Source organism: Hippopotamus amphibius, chromosome 2 (genome assembly GCF_030028045.1).
Source record: "Hippopotamus amphibius kiboko isolate mHipAmp2 chromosome 2, mHipAmp2.hap2, whole genome shotgun sequence".
Lineage (NCBI taxonomy): Eukaryota > Metazoa > Chordata > Mammalia > Artiodactyla > Hippopotamidae > Hippopotamus > Hippopotamus amphibius.
The window spans coordinates 103,478,699-103,497,135 of record NC_080187.1 but is presented as its reverse complement, the minus strand read 5'-3'; the positions used below and the strand labels follow the sequence as shown (position 1 = coordinate 103,497,135).

Below are 18,437 nucleotides of genomic sequence, written 5' to 3'. Positions count from 1 at the left end.
AATAAACCTGAGCCCCTCAGCTCTCTGCCGCAGAAAATGAAGCTGAGATGCAGCTACCCCGTTGGAACTGGGGCACTTGTCTTAAGAGCTTGCACACCTGGCCAGCATGTGGTTTTTTTTATATATATAAATTTATTTATTTATTTTGTTTATTGGCTGTATTGGGTCTTCGTTGCTACACACAGGCTTTCTCTAGTTGCGGTGAGCGGGGGGCTACTCTTCATTGTGGTGCATGGGCTCCTCATTGCCACAGCTTCTCTTGTTGTGGAGCACAGGCTCTAGGCACGTGGGCTTCAGTAGTTGCGGCACACGGGCTCAATAGTTGCGGCGCACGGGCTTAGTTACTCCGCGGCATATGGGATCTTCCCGGAGCAGGGCTTGAACCTGGGTCCCTTGCATTGACAGGGGAATTCTTAACCACTGTGCCACCAGCATGTGGTTTTTAATTTAGATTGAGCCGATGGGAGTGTGGACCTGATAGATATCGATATTACAGGCACAGGCGTGATGAACTAAAGACATCCATCTCCCTGCCTTCATACCGTCTGTTTTCTTGTCTCCCACTTGTGGCACCATACAGAGCAAGTGTGGTGAAGTACAGACATCAGTGCTTCCTCAGTTCCTGAGTCTCATCTTGAAAAACTTTTGCAGAACCAACCATTAATCCTGTGTTCGTTGAATTTGACATTCAATCCCAGTGGAGCATAAGTTAAAAGATTTATTAGTCTCCCTTTCATTAATATTATTTCACTAATGCAGAAAATGTGGTATTCTGTGATATAGTACAACATTGTAAAGAGGACTATTCCTAGAAAAAGTTTTGAAATCAAATCAACCAATATGTATTGAATATTAACATAATACATGAAAACACTATTCCTGCTATGAGCAGAACTCATAGTGATTAGCTGACATTTTCATCTTGGAGGAAGAATGGGTTCTGGTAGTACAGACTTAATTTTGACCTTCAAGGGAAGACTGACTCATGAGAAGCCTTGATAAGAACATTGAGGAAAGGTTACTAGACCATCCTGGAGTTCCTAATAATCAAGAAAAGGAATACTCGCTCTTCAGGGCATCGAGGTAGAGTTTTGAGAAAATGATTAAATACAAAATAATTTATTGTGCTTTAATTTTACATGCCCAGTCAAAAGAAAGAATATATTATCAAGAAGGGAATAGTCTACATGGGGGTGAGATGTGGTCATTGTCCCCCCAGCTGCCCATGGGACAGGGGGCCTGAGTCTGAATTTAGTCTGTTCAGCAACCCCTATTGAGGAAGAGGATGCATGGAGCTTTCAAAACCAGCAACATATCAGATCTCAGGCTCGCCAAGCACCCTTCCAATTGTAACCAGATTTTCACAGTCTGCTGAATTAGATGTTATTTACCAGTAAAGCCTAAATACATAAAGGCTTTATATCAAACTGAAGATGTTAAAAACCCAGCTGGGACAGAGAAAGTGGAAAGAGGTGAATAGGCGTGTCATTTTTGGTTATGAAGTCTGTTTTTGGCTTTTTAAGTCACAGAAAAGTCACTATGAAAATTCATCATTCCCGTCTTCTGATACAAGCACCTGGCACCACACAGCTACCGTGGAAATATTCTGTAAATTTACTTTTAAGAAAAGCTCTGCAGGATAAAGAGGGAACCATATTCAATATGCTGTGATAAACCATAGTGGACAAGAATATGTACATGTATAACTGAATCACCTTGCTGTACAGCAGAAATTAATCCCTGCAAGCTGGTGATCTGAACGGGAGTACGTGCGGCCAGAGCAGTTCTGTGATATATAATGCAGAGCACAACGCCCTTGGTGCTGAGGGTCTTTAAGCTCTCTTCGAAAATAAAGTGCCAGAAAGGAGAAACTACTCGAAAGTCTATAACAGAACCCATCTGTTTCAAGGTGGCATTGTTTCCGTTCGCCCTCCTTCTTACAACTTGTTACGAATTTTATGCCAGTAGAGTGAGAAATGCTGCAGAATAGGGGATGTGACATCAACACAGGGTGCTTCTTCCAGCCCTGTCTTCTGGTCCAGGCTCTGTATCTCATCACCAGCACTGCCTCTGCGAGCTCCACCCAGCACCTCCTCTCCCAAGGGGAAATCCATAAAGCTGCCAAACAGCTAAGCTTTCTCCTAAGCCTGCCTTCAAGCTGATGGGTACAAATGAAAGCTTGTGATTAAAGGCAACCCGGTCTGTGGGGGCTCGAAGGTCTCCCGGGCCAACACCTGTTGGCCTGCAGTGCAGCTCCCCCTCGGCTGCTCCTGTGCCTTTTTTCCTGTAGCATCCTGGGGACAGGCGGGTGATGTGACCTTGAGGTGTTGGTGGCAGTTTGGCCCATACCCTCCATCTCTGCCACCCACTCCCGGCTCCCAGGTGTACTGACCTTCCTCACCTACTGCCCCGGGCCTGAGGGCCCCACCATGGGCACTGTCTCCCCTTTTGGCTCTCATGGGTACCGGGCATCCTCTGAGCCCCAGGGCCAGGCCCGGGCTTAAGCCGTCCACCCCGTCTCTTCCCTGAAAGTCACCTTACCCCTTCCCTGGTGGCTCCTTGCAGCCCTGGTCTTAACTCTGTTGCCGACAGCAGGTGGCATTGTCTACACTCTCTGGCTCCATCTAGAGGCAAGGAGACTGCACAGAAGAGGTGGGAAGGGACTGCCAGCTCCTCCTACCTGAATACCCCCAACATCATCTCTACCTGGCGCTGCAGCCTCGCTGCTGGGCCTCTCCCTAAAGTTTGGGAGCGGAGGCTGGGCTCAAGCGCCTCCCTCCATCTGCTTTTATTCTGTTCTGTCGCCTGGCTTCCTCCAGACTTTCCACCTCTCCCACTGGAAGAGCTTCTGCCTCCCCTTTCTTTCCCACCTCCACCTGCCATATGGACTGACTTTTTCTTGAAAGTACCTCAAAATAGGAGGACTGTGGGATGGAGAGTGGACATTACTCAGAGAACACACATCTAGAGGCATTTCAAAAACACCCTCAGAGCAATTCAATAAATGTTTATGCAGCCGCTGCTCTGTGTCAGATGGTGGTGAGCAGAGCAGATGAGGTTCCTGCCCTTGGTGAGCTTACAGTCTTGAGCCTTTTGTAGGAAAGATTCCCAGGAAAGGGCGTGGAGATTTACGCACAAGGATGACCGCTGTCACACTGTGGAGCGAACAGAAACATCCATCAGTGAGGAAAAGGTCGCACAAATTATGAAACAGCCATATTATGGAATGTTATGCAGTAGTTACAGAGAATTAGATAACAGGATAAATCCATACATACTCACATGGAAGAAGAATCTATACGTACTGATCTGAATATATCTGTATATATACCCAGACATGCATTTATATGTCTGCATGGATATAAAAACTGAAATACACAACCAACAACTAGTAACCTCTAGGAGGTGAGATTTGTCGGCGAGAGGGAAGGGAGGGAATTTTTACCTTTATAAACTTCTTTGTTGGTTGGATTTTGTACAGCAAATTGTGTATTGCTTTTGTAATTTTTTTCAAGTTTTAAAAAATTTTTTCTACAATTTTTAAGGGTTCCTTTTCATGTGCAGTAATTACAAAACATTGGCTACTTTCCCCATGTTGTACAATACATCCTTGAGACTATCTTACACCCAGTAGTTTGTACCTCCCCCCCTCAATATTGCTGCTGACCTGCACTGGTACCCACTAGTGTGTTCTCTGTGAGTCTGCTTTTTTGTTATATTCACTAGTTGGTTGTATTTTTTAGATTCCATATATGAGTCATATTATTATAGTATTTGTCTTTCTCTGACTTATTTCACTTACCATAATGCCTTCCAAGTCCACCCATGTTGCTGCAAGTGGCAAAATTTCATTCTTTTTTATGGCTGAGTAATATTCCATTGTATATATACCGCATCTTCTTTATTCATTCATCTGTCCATGGACATTTAGGTTGCTCTCACATCTTGCCAATTGTAAATAATGCTGCTTTGAACATTGGGGTGTATGTATCTTTTTGAATTAGTGTTTTTGTTTTTTTCGGATATATACCCAGGAGGGGAATTGCTGGATCATATGATAACTTTTTTTTTAGTTTTTGGAGAAGCCTCCATGCTGTTCTCCACAGTGGCTGCACCAATTTACCTTCCCACCAACAGTGTACGAGGGTTCCATTTTCTCCACATACTCGTGACAGTTTGTTATTTGTGTTCTTTTTGATGATAGCCATCCTGACAGGTGTGAGGTGATATCTCTTTGATTTGCATTTCCCTGATGATTAGCGATGTTGAGCATCTTTTCATATGCCTGTTGGTCATCTGCATTTCCTCTTTGGAAAAATGTCTATTCAGTACTACTGCCTATTTTTTAATTGGGTTGATTGGGTTTTTTTGATGTTGAGTTGTATAAGCTGTTCATATATGATAGATATTAATTCCTTATGCCATAACATTTGCAAATATTTTCTCCCATTCAGTAGGTTGTCTTTTTTGTTTTGTGGTTTCCTTTATGTGCAAAAACTTTTAAGTGTAATTAGGTCTCATTTGTTTATTTTTGCTTTTATTTCCCTTACTTTAGGAGATGGATTTGAAAAAAAATATTGCTTTTTTTGTAATTTTTAAGACAAAGAAGATAGGAAAAACATATACCAAGAGTTGTCATTACTGGCACATAACCTAGTTTACATCTTTGGAGTTATTTACAAACTGTACATAGGTAAGGGAAGATGGGGAAACTGGGAACACACTCTCTTCCAGCTCTTGTCCCCTTGTCCTGTAGGGATGCAGGGTAGCATGTCCAGACCTTCCAACGGTCTTCACGGGGAGTCCCTGGGACAGGAAGGTGTCCCCCGTGGGCCCCTTCTCATCCTCACTCTACCCCTTCCTCTTCTCCTTCATTCCCTCTGTTTCCAACTCCTTTCAGTCGCCCATTCAAAGTCTTTATCTGGCTCATTTCCCCAAGTTGTCATCTTTTGCCTTAGAAATCAGCAAATTCCACATCTCCTCCCATGACTTAAATATTTTCACCAATTCTGATGCCTGTTGTAAATCAAAATCTGTCTTCCCCATCCACTTCTGCTTCTTTAAGCCCAGTGGTTAGACTCAGAGGAAGAAAATTATTGCCTGAATCTCCATCAGAGTGTTTGTCTGTTTTTACAGTTTTTGGGGGGAGATCATTGTCCCTACTCATCCAAAATTAGACATACCTGCCCGGGTTAGTTTCTCTCCAGAAACACTCATCACATCTTCTTTCAATATCTGCTTTCCTTCCCTACTGTATTTTTTTAACTTGGTATTCTGAAAGAGCATGTGACCCCTCCCAATTTTGGAAAGCCCTCTTTGTTTAACTTGTTGCCGCTGGGTGCCATGCCCCCACCCCTTCCCCATTCCTGAGGTATCTCCAGGCTGCAAAGGGCAGGGAAGAGGGGGAAGGGAGAGAGCTCCCATCACATAACAGTAAGCTCTGTGCCTGCCTTGAACTGACGTATTCAATGTCAGTATCAATTCTTAGACCTTAGATCAATTCTTAGCCATTCATGGATAGGTATAGCTAGTATTTTTTTTTTCTTTTACGTGTAACATTTTACATGTTAAACGTGTTCATTTTACATGTAACAAGATCTCTTATAAACCCAAGATAGCTTAGGCAGTCATTTATCTCTGAGCTTCAGTCCCCTCATCTGTAAAATGGGGACATTAGTAGTACTAACCTCATAGTGACGTTGGGAGGTTAGATAAGTTAGTAAAAGTGAAGCACAGGGAATAGTTCCTGACATATAGTAAGTATATGCTGGAATTTGCTATTTATACTGCAAATGCCCTTTTGTAACTTTTCCTCTTCAATTTTTTTCATATTTTAATTCTACCTTCCAAAGATACAGATCTTCCATCTATTTTTTTTAATCTGAATCACATGCACACAGTTCATTGTTGTGCTTTTGTCTTTTCTTCCCCATTTCTTTGGTCTCAGTACTTTTTGTTTTTTTTAATTTAATTAATTCATTAATTATTGGCTGCGTTGAGTCTTCGTTGCTGCATGCGGGCTTTCTCTAGTTGTGGTGAGTGGGGGCTACTCTTCGTTGTGGTGCTTGGGCTTCTCAGTGCGGTGGCTTCTCTTGTTATAGAACACAGGCTCTAGGCGTGTGGGCTTCAGTAGTTGCAGCATGTGGACTCAGTAATTGTGGTTCATGGACTGTAGAGTGCAAGCTCAGTAATTATGGCGCACGGGCTTAGTTGCTCCATGGCATGTGGGATCTTCCCGGACCAGGGATCGAACCTGTGTCCACTGCAGTGCCAGGTAGATTCTTAACCACTGTGCCACCAGGGAAGTCCCTCAGGGCTTTTTAAATCGTCCTTCTGGTCCCACCCTCAGCTCATGGCTCCAGGACACCTTCCTGACCACCTGTCTTGAGGCTAAGTGAGGTCCGTCTGTCAATGGACGGTGGTTTCCCCACCGACGCATGCAGAGAAAGTGCAGACATTTGCTACATGTCTTGCCTACCCTGTAGGACCGTGGGCTTCATGAGGGCAAAAATCGTGTCTGCCCCTTGACGCTGAGCTAGTGTCTAGCTCAGAACATAGCAGGTACTCACTACTCCTTTAACAGGAAAATGCAGATGTAAGAAATAAGATTAAATGAATTCCAGACAGTCTGCATTTCTATAAAAACAACATCTAGGAACATAGACAATTGAGAATTATGTTGAAAGGGAAATAAACACCTGGAGAAAAAGTTGTTTAGATCTCTATTGGGCCAGGTCCTATTTTAGATAATGGTGGTATAGAGTATCAAGCTGATAATGTTAATTGCTGCTGTTACGGTTTTAAATTTAATCTTGGAAACAAGCTTATTTACTACTTTGTGAAAAGCTTTGGGATTAAAAAAAGAATCTTTCCCTTCCACTTATCAAGGAGAAGGTAATAGGCACCAGATGCTAGTTCTGAAAACTAACTCCTGCAGAAAGAACGTGGGTCTCAGATTGTTCTCGTTTGTCTGTCGTGTTCTTACTATCTTGTTCTTCTCCCATAACCAAATAGAAAAAAGTATGTGGGTGTGTGTACATACATACACATATGTGTGTATTTGCGTGATAGACACACGATTGTACCTTGGTATCTACTGGATGATAGGTTCCAGGGCCCCTTCGGATACCAAAGTCCGTGGATACTCAAGTCCCTTACATATTGGATTGGCCGGAAGGTTCGTTCGGGTTTTTCCATGAGATGCTTAGTTGTTTTTAACTTCACTTGAAACAGTTTTGTTAGATTGTATGTGACAGCTATCAATATCAGTATGCATTTAAAAAAAGACATCGTATTAGTGAATTTTTGTGTAGCCATTTTAATATTGAAGATGGAAGGAAAAAAGCAACATTTTTGGCATATTATGCTTTATTATTTCAAGAAAGGTAAAAACGCAACTGAAACGCAAAAAAAGATTTGTGTAATGTATGGAGAAGGTGCTATGATTGATTGAACATGTCAAAGGTGGTTTTCGAAGTTTTGTGCTGGAGATTTCTCGCTGGACTATGCTCCACGTTTGGGTAGACCAGTTGAAGTTGCTAGTGATCAAATTGAGACACTGAGAACAGTGTTATACCATGAGGAAGAGAGCCAACATACTCAAAATATCCAAATCAAGCACTGAAAATCATTTGCACCAGCTTGGTTATGTTAATCACTTTGATGTTTGGGTTCCACATAAGTTAAGCGAAAAAAACCTTCTTGACCATACTTCCACGTGTGATTGTCTACTGAAATGTAATGAAAACATTCTGTTTTTAAAACAAATTGTGATGGGTGATGAAAACTGCATACTATACAACAATGTGGAATGGAAAGAGGTTATGGGGCAAGCGAAACGAACCACGAGCAACCACACCAAAGGCCAGTCTTCATCCAAAGAAGGTGATGTTGTATATATGCTGGGACTGGAAGGGAGTCCTCTATTATGAGCTCCTTCTGGAAAACCAAACGATTAATTCCAACAAGTACTGCTGCCGGTTAGACCAACTGAAAGCAGCACTCAATGAAAGGCATCCAGGATTAGTCAACAGGAAATGCATAATCTTCCATCAGGATAACGCAAGACCACATGTTTCTTTTTTCTTTTTTTTTAAGAACTTTTATTGAGATACAGTTAACATACAATAAACTGCATATATTTAGAGTGTACAATTTGGTATCCCAATCTCCCAATTCATTCCCCCCCAAACCCTACCCACTTTCCCCAGTTGGTGTCCATATGTTTGTTCTCTACATCAACACCACCTGTTTCTTTGATGACCAGGCAAAAACTGTTACAGCTTGGCTGGAAAGTTCTGACTCATCCACCATATTCACCAGATATTGTTCCTTTAGATTTCCATTTACTTCAGTCTTTACAAAATACTCTTAATGGAAAAAAATTCAGTTCCCTGGAAGACTCTAAAAGGCACCTGGAACAATTCTTTGCTCAAAAAGATAAAAAGTTTTGTGAAGACAGAATTATGCAGTTGCCTGAAACATGGCAGAAAGTAGTGGAACAAAAGGGTGAATATGTTTTTCAGAAAAGTTCTTCAATAAAGAAAATGAAAAATGTGTTTATTTTTACTTAAAAAACCGAAGGCACTTTTTGGCCCACCCAATAAAATGGTGTAGTATTTACATGTAACCTATACACACCCTCCCATATACTTTCAATCAGTTGTTTATAATACCTAATAAAATGTAAATACTGTGTAAATAGTTATAAGTACAGTGTAAACACTATGTAAATCATTGCCATGGCAAATTCAGGTTTTGCTTTTGGGAACTTTCCGGAATTTTTTTCCAATATTTTTGATCCACAGTTGGTTGATTCTTAAGATGCAGAACCCGCAGATACAAGGCGCTGACTGTGTGTGTGTGTGTGCGTGTGTGTGTGTGAGAAAGAGAGAGTGAGTGAGTGTGTGTGTGTGTATGTGTGGTGTGAGAGAGAGAGAGATGGTTCTGTGAAATTCACTGAACCTTCCTTGGTTCCCTGAGTCTTTATCAGCCCCTGTTTTGGATTTTCTTCCAAATAGAAAAAGGCTTCTGGCAACTATTCCTGCTACAGTTGTTTGAAACAATTTTGTGTAAAATAGTTAAAAACCCTTCTTTAGCCAATCTAATAACTCTAAACACTATTAGAACTTTGTTTATTCATCCAACAGTTAATTTTGGAATGTCTCCCGTTTGCCGCAGTTCAGCCCATTTAATTTTTTTCTGAACGTTTTAGCCATATTAGAACAGGACAGCTTTCAAACACAGTCATACAGTGGTTTATTCACAGCGAGTGAAATAAATCCCTTGCACCAGAAGCTAGAGTTTTAAAGCAGAAAATAAACTGAGGTTGAAGTCATGAAAAACAAACCTTAATACTATCCCCAGCTGAGAAGCATAAATTCACAAATTAGTTCCCTTTGTCACAGTAAGTGCTGGTTGGTGAAGAAGTAGTTTGAATGTGAGTAACTTCATCTCACAGTAGCTTCTCTCTTCTACCTTTGGTCTCTGTTAAAATATAAAAGGTTGTATTTCATTCACTTACCTTAGTTAAGTCAATAATATTTAATCCAAGCAGAAAACATAGCCATAGTAAGTTTGGAACCAGGCATTATAGATTACCTCTGAATAAATATGGTGAAATGTTCCTTTTGCAGATGCAGGTATTGGCATTATGATGAAAACCTGCTCACGGCCAGCATTGTCATCGTCTTCCATAATGAAGGGTGGTCCACCCTCATGAGAACAGTCCACAGCGTAATTAAAAGGACTCCAAGGAAATACTTAGCAGAAATTGTGTTAATCGATGATTTCAGCAACAAAGGTAATGGCTATGGAATCGACATTTTGTTTATAAAATCACTTAATTATAAACAGCTACAAAAGTGATCTCAAAATAGCCTCTAGAAATTAATAACTAGCATCTATTGATAGCACCTATTATGAACAAGTTGGCACTGTGCCAAAGCATTGTATGTCAATTATTTTGTTTCATTCTGACAGTCATCCTTGTGATAGATATGTACATCTTCATTTCGCACTTGAGGCTCAGAGAGGTTAAGTAACTTGCCAGCGGTGACAGAGGTAGTAATTAATAGCTGCATCCAAATCTATAGGCTCCTAAGTCTGTGTATTTAACCACAGTCATACTATACCAATTCTTTGGGCCTTGCATTTTGTAAAAAATTTAATCATAGAGGTAATTTACTGAGCGACTGAAAACATGCAGTGGTATGTACAGTCTTTTTTTTTAACTTCATTGTCTTATTGGGTGGCAGTTTTTATTTTTTTATTTTTTTGGTATGTATATTGTAACACTACCCAAAGTTCCGTCCAGGTCTGTACACTGAAATCTATATACCTGTTTAATAGCTTGTATTTGACATTTGAATGTTGATGCAAATATTGAATTTGACCAGAAACCATGGACTATTTTTATTTATAATAGAAAGTAGCTCCTAAAAGCTTATTTTGTTCTATATTTGATTTAGGATATTGAATGGAAAGAAATTGTGTTTTATTTTTTATTCTTCTTATGGAGCGAGCTCTGATATGTTAAGGGAGACATCAGTTAGTTGTAGTTCAGCTTGGCTAGAGAGAGAGTGAGCAGTGATTTTCCAGATAAGTGAAGTTTTTTAAGTTAAAACTTTTTTCTTCAAATAGATCCATTATTGTAAGCTGAATATATCTTCTTAATGACGTGAATATCAAAAGATAGACAATGCTATAGCTCAGACCCCAAATCAGCATGTAATTGTGTTGCTAAAACCCAGGTTTGGGCATTTATTTATTCTTCTTTTCTTGTCACAAAACTGAGTTGAAATCTTTGAAAACTGACCAAAGAGCTCAGACCACTCAATAACAACAGGATATTTGCTTTTTGGCAAATGAGTTTTGCAAAGAATTTTTGCTTATAAGTAGTGATATCACTGGATATAATGTCAGAGAAGAAGTCAGAATGTGGACAGCATGAAAATAGTATTCAAAATGGCTTTACAGCAGAGAATGTATAACTTTAGAGCAGACAGAATGTATAACTAAATTTTTCAGTCTTCAAATGCCTTTAGCTTAGACATCTTGGTTGCAATTTTCTACCCCAGGGACATTCTCATTAAGAATACTATTCCTGTCTCAAATAAGCAGTTGAAGATATATTTTTAAGTGATATTGCTGGTGACAACAATGTTTTAGATTTAGCAAAACTTAAATCTACAAAAATAACTTGGAGAAATCCCATATCTATGATTGTACTGATTTTAAGAACCACTGTTATTAATGCAAGTTTAAAAGCTCAGAATAGTCTTTAACCAAAAAAAAAAGTGAAGATGCACCAAAAGGTGTTTCCCATTCTTAAATCTTGCTTTCTTGCTTGGCCCAAGGAAAGAAGAAAATTTAGGGCTTAAGTTTTTCATCGTTTAATTGTTTTGTGATAAGTGCTTCTGTTGTTACGAATCTCTAACAGCCTCTTGTAACACATTTTAAAAGCAATTACATATTCGGTATGTTTAGCTTAGCATGGGGAGAATCGTTGGTTGGGGCTACCCTTGGACAGAAGTACAGAAGGTCTTTAGTTACTCTTACCAATTTCAAAACACCCCTTACATCTGTCAGTCTTGTCCTCAGTAAAATTATACAGCATTTGATAAATATGACGGATGAAAACTTTCTTTCCCCAATATATTCAGTAACTAAAACTTTGAATTATAATTTTTCTTTTAAAGACAAGATAATTTATATAAAACCTCACAAAAGAGCTGGTTGCTCAAAACCCTCACATTTCTGGAAGTTATAGTGTCCTCAAAACACAAGGGTCTGGGGCCTTTGAACAGAGAACACTCTTCCTCTGTGCATCGGGCAAAGGGCTACTTGGACCACAAGTCCTCCTCGGAGGACTCAGGGAAGGACGCTGCGGGAGCACTTCCGCTCACAAGTACACATCATTTCCGTCTGCTTCTCATTGGCTACAGCAAGTCACGTGGCTTGACGTTTGGTCCCGGGGCTGGGGAGGATGATCGGCCTCCAGGAGGGGTGGTACCCGTTGGGGACATTGATCTGTCCACCACAGTGAGACCACAGGGCAGCAGAAGGCATCTTAACTAGAATTTGAATTTGAGGAGCACACCATTAACTCGTTTCTGGCCATAACAGTTTATTTTAGATATATTTAGATCACATATCCAAAAAACTACCTAATGCAAATGAGAAGGGGCTTTAGAAAAAAAACAACTAAGGACGATACAGAACTGGAAAAAACAAAAAAATTTTTAAAAAAAACCTTATATTGAAAGGAAGATTACCAAGACTTTCTGGGGAAAAATTGTAATTCAGCATGAGAATTTTATTTATAATTCTCAATAAAACTGGATGCCCAAGTAGAGAAAGGAAAATTTTTTCTTCTCAATTTTGAATGCCCATGTGTGGGTGTCTTGCTAATTATAAGCTTCTTAGCAATAAGTAAAGTATTAAGTGTACAGCCTGATTTGCCCATTTTAACCACAAGCTCATCACTAAATACAGCTATTTTTTGGGTTGTTTTTGTATTCACGGGCCAAAATTTTAAACAACTTAAAAATAATTTTGTGTCTTCAAGAAACATCTTTACGGATCCAGGAATTAGTTGTGGCTGTGATGAGCCAGTTTCGCGGGCTCATAGTGACACAAACAAAAACTGTTCTCTTGCAACTGGAAAGTCAAGATGGAAAGTTTGGCAAATGTATCTTGTTTTTATAACACAAAATTTTGTGTACCAAATTGCAAATAGATATATATACATACATTCATACATGCATATATATACACACATGTGTGATACATACACACACGGATAAATATGGGTATTATATCATTTACATACACATACATATGCTTGTTGATGCTTAAAATACGGAGAAAATGGGATCTTTCATTGTTATTTGCCAACTTGTGGAATATCCATCACCACACCAAGACCACTCTCTTGTAGTAGTCAGTAGTAGGGGATTATAGGGGAAAGATGGCTCAGAAACAGATACTAACCTGTACCCTGTGTGGATTCCAAGAGGCCATGTAATGTTACTTATAGGCAGTACATCTTCAAAAATTCTGAACCATTGCTTCTTCCAAAAACAGAAAAAACTATTGTACCTGAAAGCATCCAGATATGATATTAACATTTGAGTTTTTTAAGTTTTCATGTCAGTTGGCATAATCATCATTTATTTAACATTTAGAGAGAGGTTTGATAATTCTCAGGCTAACCAGTTCTCCGTAGGTATGTTAAGCTCAACATTTAATGCGAATAATACACTTCACCTTACTTCCCTATACACTAAACATTCAGTATGGTCTGTGTAACATTATTGACTGCCTGAAGGACCTGTTGCCTATCCTTGTTTCTTGAGAAAAAGAATACTTTAACTGGTTTATAGCCATAAATATAATTTATAATGTTGATTGAATTTTTTATTTATAGAACACTTAAAAGAAAAACTGGATGACTATATTAAGCTATGGAATGGCCTAGTCAAGGTATTTCGAAATGAGAGAAGAGAAGGTTTAATTCAGGCACGAAGTATCGGTGCCCAGAAGGCTAAACTTGGACAGGTAGGACACATTTGATACCTATTAGGTCAACATTTTGGATTTGGTACCTAAAATTTTAAGTACCCTTTTAACTTTTACTTTTTTAGAATTGAAATGAAAATGCTAGCTTAAACAGATAACTTATATATCAAAATTGATTCTAATGCCAGTTTATATTAGCATCTAATTTTAAATTGTGCATGATATGATGTGCCGTACATGAGTTTTCTCTCACCGTACCTCTGTTTTTTCAGGTTTTGATATATCTCGATGCCCACTGTGAAGTGGCAGTTAACTGGTATGCACCACTTGTAGCTCCCATATCTAAGGACAGGTAACATTGCCTTGCTTTTTTTCTTTCCTGGTTGAAAAGTAAATCTCATCCTAGAAGGACAAATAATGTTCCCCTTCTTCTGATTCCAGTTGCATTCAGTGCATCAAGTTGTGTGTTGAGTATTATTTTTTAGCTAGTTGTTTCCCTGGGTAGAGCTAGGCAGATACTTGGGGCTGATTCAGATGCGGGCAGTTAGACATTTGGAATAAGCCTAGGGCATTTCACTCAGAATCTTCTTCCTCTAGCTCCAAAAGTTTGGTCTTAAGAGTAATATTAACTGCTCCCTCTGTACTGTGATAACATTCTAAAGACCTGAAGGAGCATACTTTGAGATTATGCCTGTTGGTTTTTTTATGCTCTTGGAAATTAGTATTTTACACAGTAAGGACCAGGTATTATCTGTGTGAAGGCCTTGGGTTCCCATAGGCCCTTTAAAGTTGAGAAGTAGGCAACTATCCTGTGGAAATGTGGTGGTCACCAATTTACAGAAGGTCCGAAACAGTAGACGGGCAGCACCAGTCTTCCACTTCCCAAAGCCTTCCCTGCTTTTAGTCCAGAATCTTGACTGTTTCAGAATTTAGAAGAAATAAGGCATGTCCCTGCGGCAATTACCTGAATCAGAGGAAGAACTTTTGGAGGATTTTATCATCAGAGGATCTATCAGAAACGATTTTCACATGCTGATTCAATCCTCACAGCAACCCTTCAAGATAGATATTATTACCTCCATTGTACTGAAGAGGATGCTGAGGCTAAGAGAAATTAATTCATTTGCCCTAAATCAGACAGCTTATAAACTATCCAACTGAGACCTCTCTGGGACACTTTCCACTGCATACTTAGATATCCGAGAATCATGAGAAGTGAGGAGAGAGAACGAGCCTTCCCCTCTCCTGGTGAAAGCCGGCAGTGCTCAGGGCGGTGAGGGAGGCCATCCCACAGGGACCCCCCACTGGCCCACGGGAGTCCACAGTCTGGAGGGAATAAAGCACCTTGCCCCCGTATTGTAATTCTAAGATCCATAGATTTTTTTCCCCTTCTCCTTGGTTTCTAAACATCTAAAAAGCACCTTAACATGGCTGTAAAAAACTATAATCTCCATTTTAGGAAATGCGTTCTACAATCCTTTCTGATGAAATGAACGTTGGAACAAGCAGGATACCGATTATCTTTGTAGAGTTGGCTTTACATCTAATTGGTCATATAGTTCTAGCATTTTCATGAAGCCCAAATAAAAGGTATTTTTTTGCTCAATTCTCAGGCCACTATTTATGTTCTTCAGCAGCTTTCGAGGGATTTTTTTTTTCCTTATTTTTTTAAAAAGCAGAACAATACAGTACTTTTTTTTTTGCAATGACAGTTGTCTTGGTTTTTTTTGTTTGTTTTGCAATGAAAGAAAAGCTGTTTTTTTGCAATAAAAGACGTAGGAAAAGAAGATCAAGTAAATGTTCAGAAACAGATTTTCATAATAACTGCTTCCAAAGAAGTAGAAAGCAGAAAAGAGTTGGGGGCACTGCTGAAAGTGTAGCAGGTATTATCTTTCTACACACACACTCATTTTTAATGGAGGGGTAAGGAGGGAAAATAACAGGCAGGGAAATCTGATGACTATGGGAAGTTACCAACAGAGTGTTGCCTGTAGGACCACAGTGAAAATGAGGAAACGCTCTTAAGTTCAAGTTCACGGCTCTTTGTCCCTGACATTTGTCTGTGAGCCTAGGGACGTCTCCTCTCTCCTTCCTCTGTGATAACAGCCTCCTTGACTTTTCAAGGCATGCATTCACTTCCTGTTAGATATTAAAGTCCCCTAGTGGAGGGAAAAAAAGAGACCAACCCACAATAACACGAGATAATCTAGTTAGGCATGCTTGACGAGTCAGTTTCGGGTTCTTAAATGCTTTTTCATTTTCTGTAAATGTTTCAGAACCACATGCACTGTGCCTCTGATAGATTACATAGATGGGAATGATTATTCCATTGAGCCACAGCAAGGTGGGGATGAAGATGGTTTTGCCAGAGGGGCCTGGGACTGGAGTTTGCTATGGAAGCGTATCCCTCTAAGCCACAAGGAAAAGGCCAAAAGAAAATATAAAACTGAACCTTATCGGTAAAGCTTTACTACTTCCTTTTCTTACATGGAATGCGTATCTAAGTGCTTTTCTTTTTTTCCTTCCCCATGTACCCGTGTAAACATGTGGGTTCCTACACGCCCTTGCATTTCATCTTCGCCGCCATCATCACCACCACACAGAACCACTTGCACTGTGCCGATTATAGATGTCATAAACGGCAACACTTATGAAATTGTACCCCAAGGGGGTGGTGACGAAGATGGGTATGCCCGAGGCGCATGGGATTGGAGTATGCTCTGGAAACGGGTGCCTCTGACCCCTCAAGAGAAGAGAATGAGAAAGACAAAAACTGAACCGTATCGGTAATCACTAAATCACTTACCTGTTTCTCTCTTCGCCAGTTGCTGCTAACCTATTAACCTCTCGCCAAGCTTAAAAAAAAAAAAAAAACAGTTGTTATTACAACCGGAGATGCTGTCTTAGATTCGGAAAGGGTTTCTTTCTTTGCGCTGTTTCAGAGGTTTACATTCACCCTTGCTTCTTCGTGTTGCTTTCTCCTTTAAAGCAAGCTCCACTTGGGGGTGGGTTGCGGGTGCGCGTCTTTTACGGCATTAGTTCCAGACACAGGTGAAAAAAAAAGAAAATCTTTATCATCCTGTCCTGGTAGACTAGACACGGAATTTTGTTCTTTTGTTGATAATGTCATTCTGTAAGTGTAAAGTGCTTACATGATTTACAGTCCAAGTTTTATACCCACTTTGATGCCTTGGAGGTAGTCTTAACAATGAAAGGCAGTAAGAAGGGACTTTGTTTTTCTTCCTTTTGTTTTCTGTGTTAACTCTTAAATACTAATTTCATACCAGTTAAATCTGATGGAAAAAAAAATCCATGACTTTGGGAATTGTTACACAGAACCCTTTATTCCTTCATTCTCAGAAGAGCACTTGATTAAAAGGAAACTTTATTCCAGAATCCTCCATTTTCTCCCTTCTTGTGGCTCTTCAAATAGAACAGGTTATGCTACTCTCTCTTTTTGGTCTTTTCACTGGAACAGTTTACCGTCTTTCGAAAGAGTGGTCCCAAATGAGATGTTTGCGGAAATGCTAGTGTAGACTTCTAAATGTGTCTAATTTTATTTTTCTGATCTTATGGTTCTGCTTTTGGTCTCTCTCTTACTGTTACACTACTGATGATGTTCAAATGCAATGTGGGGAAGTTGTTTCCAGTGCCATGCAAAAAGCTGCTGGGATTTGGGCATGTCAGGATACCAGGATACTGAAATGGCGAACATAAAGAAATTATACAACTTTCAGCTTTATTTGACATTTTCCAAATTTCTCTTTGAAGTTCTTTTTCAAAAATTGTCCAGGAACCTACTGCTTGCCTGCTTAACCTAACTCACAAGTAATTCTGAGAGAAAAAAAAATGAGGGAATCACTACAGTTATTCCTACCAATCCCGTGGGCTAGTAAAGAAAATTTTTTAGATGTGCTAGCAAAATTTAAGGACGGTTTTCCTTTAAATAACTCACTGATTTTCATGTTAAGATACATTTTCAAACATGTACTAAGTGGGAATATATTGAAAGATCAAAAAGGCATAGTTATAATAATGTTAAATGACAGTTAAACGTGGCACGGAAGTATAACTGAAAATGCGATAGGGCTGTTTCTCCTTTAAGAAAAGCCTTATGAGAGAATGACGTTCCTCGATGTGACTTCCCTTTAAGATTGAAAATATTTCTTACTTCATTATTTATTTAATATTTAATGAGTGCTCACTGTGTGCCAGGCACTATTTTCCGGGGATAAGTTTTAAAGAGACATGTTCCCTCGTGGCACTTAACGTGTAGTGGGTGAGACAGAAATTAAACAGTTAACTGCATGAAAAACTCTGGAGCAGCAGGTGTGGCCAGTGGTGAGAAGAAAGTGTCGAGGAGGCAGAGCCCTGAAGGATGAGGAGTGAGCCCCGTGGAGGAGGCGGGAGGACGGGTTCAGGAGACGGCGGCATAGCAAGGGCCCTGGGACAGGAAGGAGTCGAGCAGAGCAGGGAGGCACTGCCCGCTGCCTGATGGGGCTTGATGGGGCCAAAGAGAGTGGAGGACACAGTCGGGGTTCCTGTGCCTGGTCGAGGATGGTGGCAGTGACACTGGGAAGAAGTGGGTTCAAGGTGTGTGTTGAAGGTAGACTCGGTAGGAGTTGGTGGCAGATTGAATATAAGGTGTGCTGACGAACAGGCTGTAACGGAGGGATCTACCTAAGCATGGGAGGCCGTGATAATTCATTGTTCCCGGGGGACAGGGTGAAAATTATTCCCCTGTCACTTCTCATAATGGTGGGAGAGGATTGCCATAAAAAACTACCCAGTCTTTTTTTTCTCTTGTCTCTAAAAAGTACCGAATTCAAGATCCCACTCAAGAAGGCCCACAGATCACCCTCTGGCATCCCTGCCTCCTGACACAGTAAATAGCTGTGTCTAAGTCTCCTGTCATT

At 40.1% G+C, this 18,437-nt stretch overlaps 1 protein-coding gene across 4 annotated transcripts in view; it reads left to right on the top strand.

Annotated features, from left to right (window-relative positions):
* GALNT7 (polypeptide N-acetylgalactosaminyltransferase 7) overlaps positions 1-18,437 on the top strand; it is a 130,951-nt gene that overhangs the window by 96,217 nt on the left and 16,297 nt on the right. For 2 of the 4 annotated variants that reach the window (XM_057720236.1, XM_057720238.1), the window contains 4 exons: positions 9,636-9,802; positions 13,430-13,560; positions 13,794-13,873; positions 16,125-16,307. The exons of 1 other annotated variant lie outside the window; for it this stretch is intronic. In XM_057720236.1, coding sequence (XP_057576219.1) covers positions 9,636-9,802; positions 13,430-13,560; positions 13,794-13,873; positions 16,125-16,307 — 561 coding nt within the window. Of the gene's footprint in view, positions 1-9,635; positions 9,803-13,429; positions 13,561-13,793; positions 13,874-15,797; positions 15,981-16,124; positions 16,308-18,437 lie in introns of all 4 variants that reach the window. One more of the 4 variants, XM_057720237.1, reaches the window with a different exon arrangement.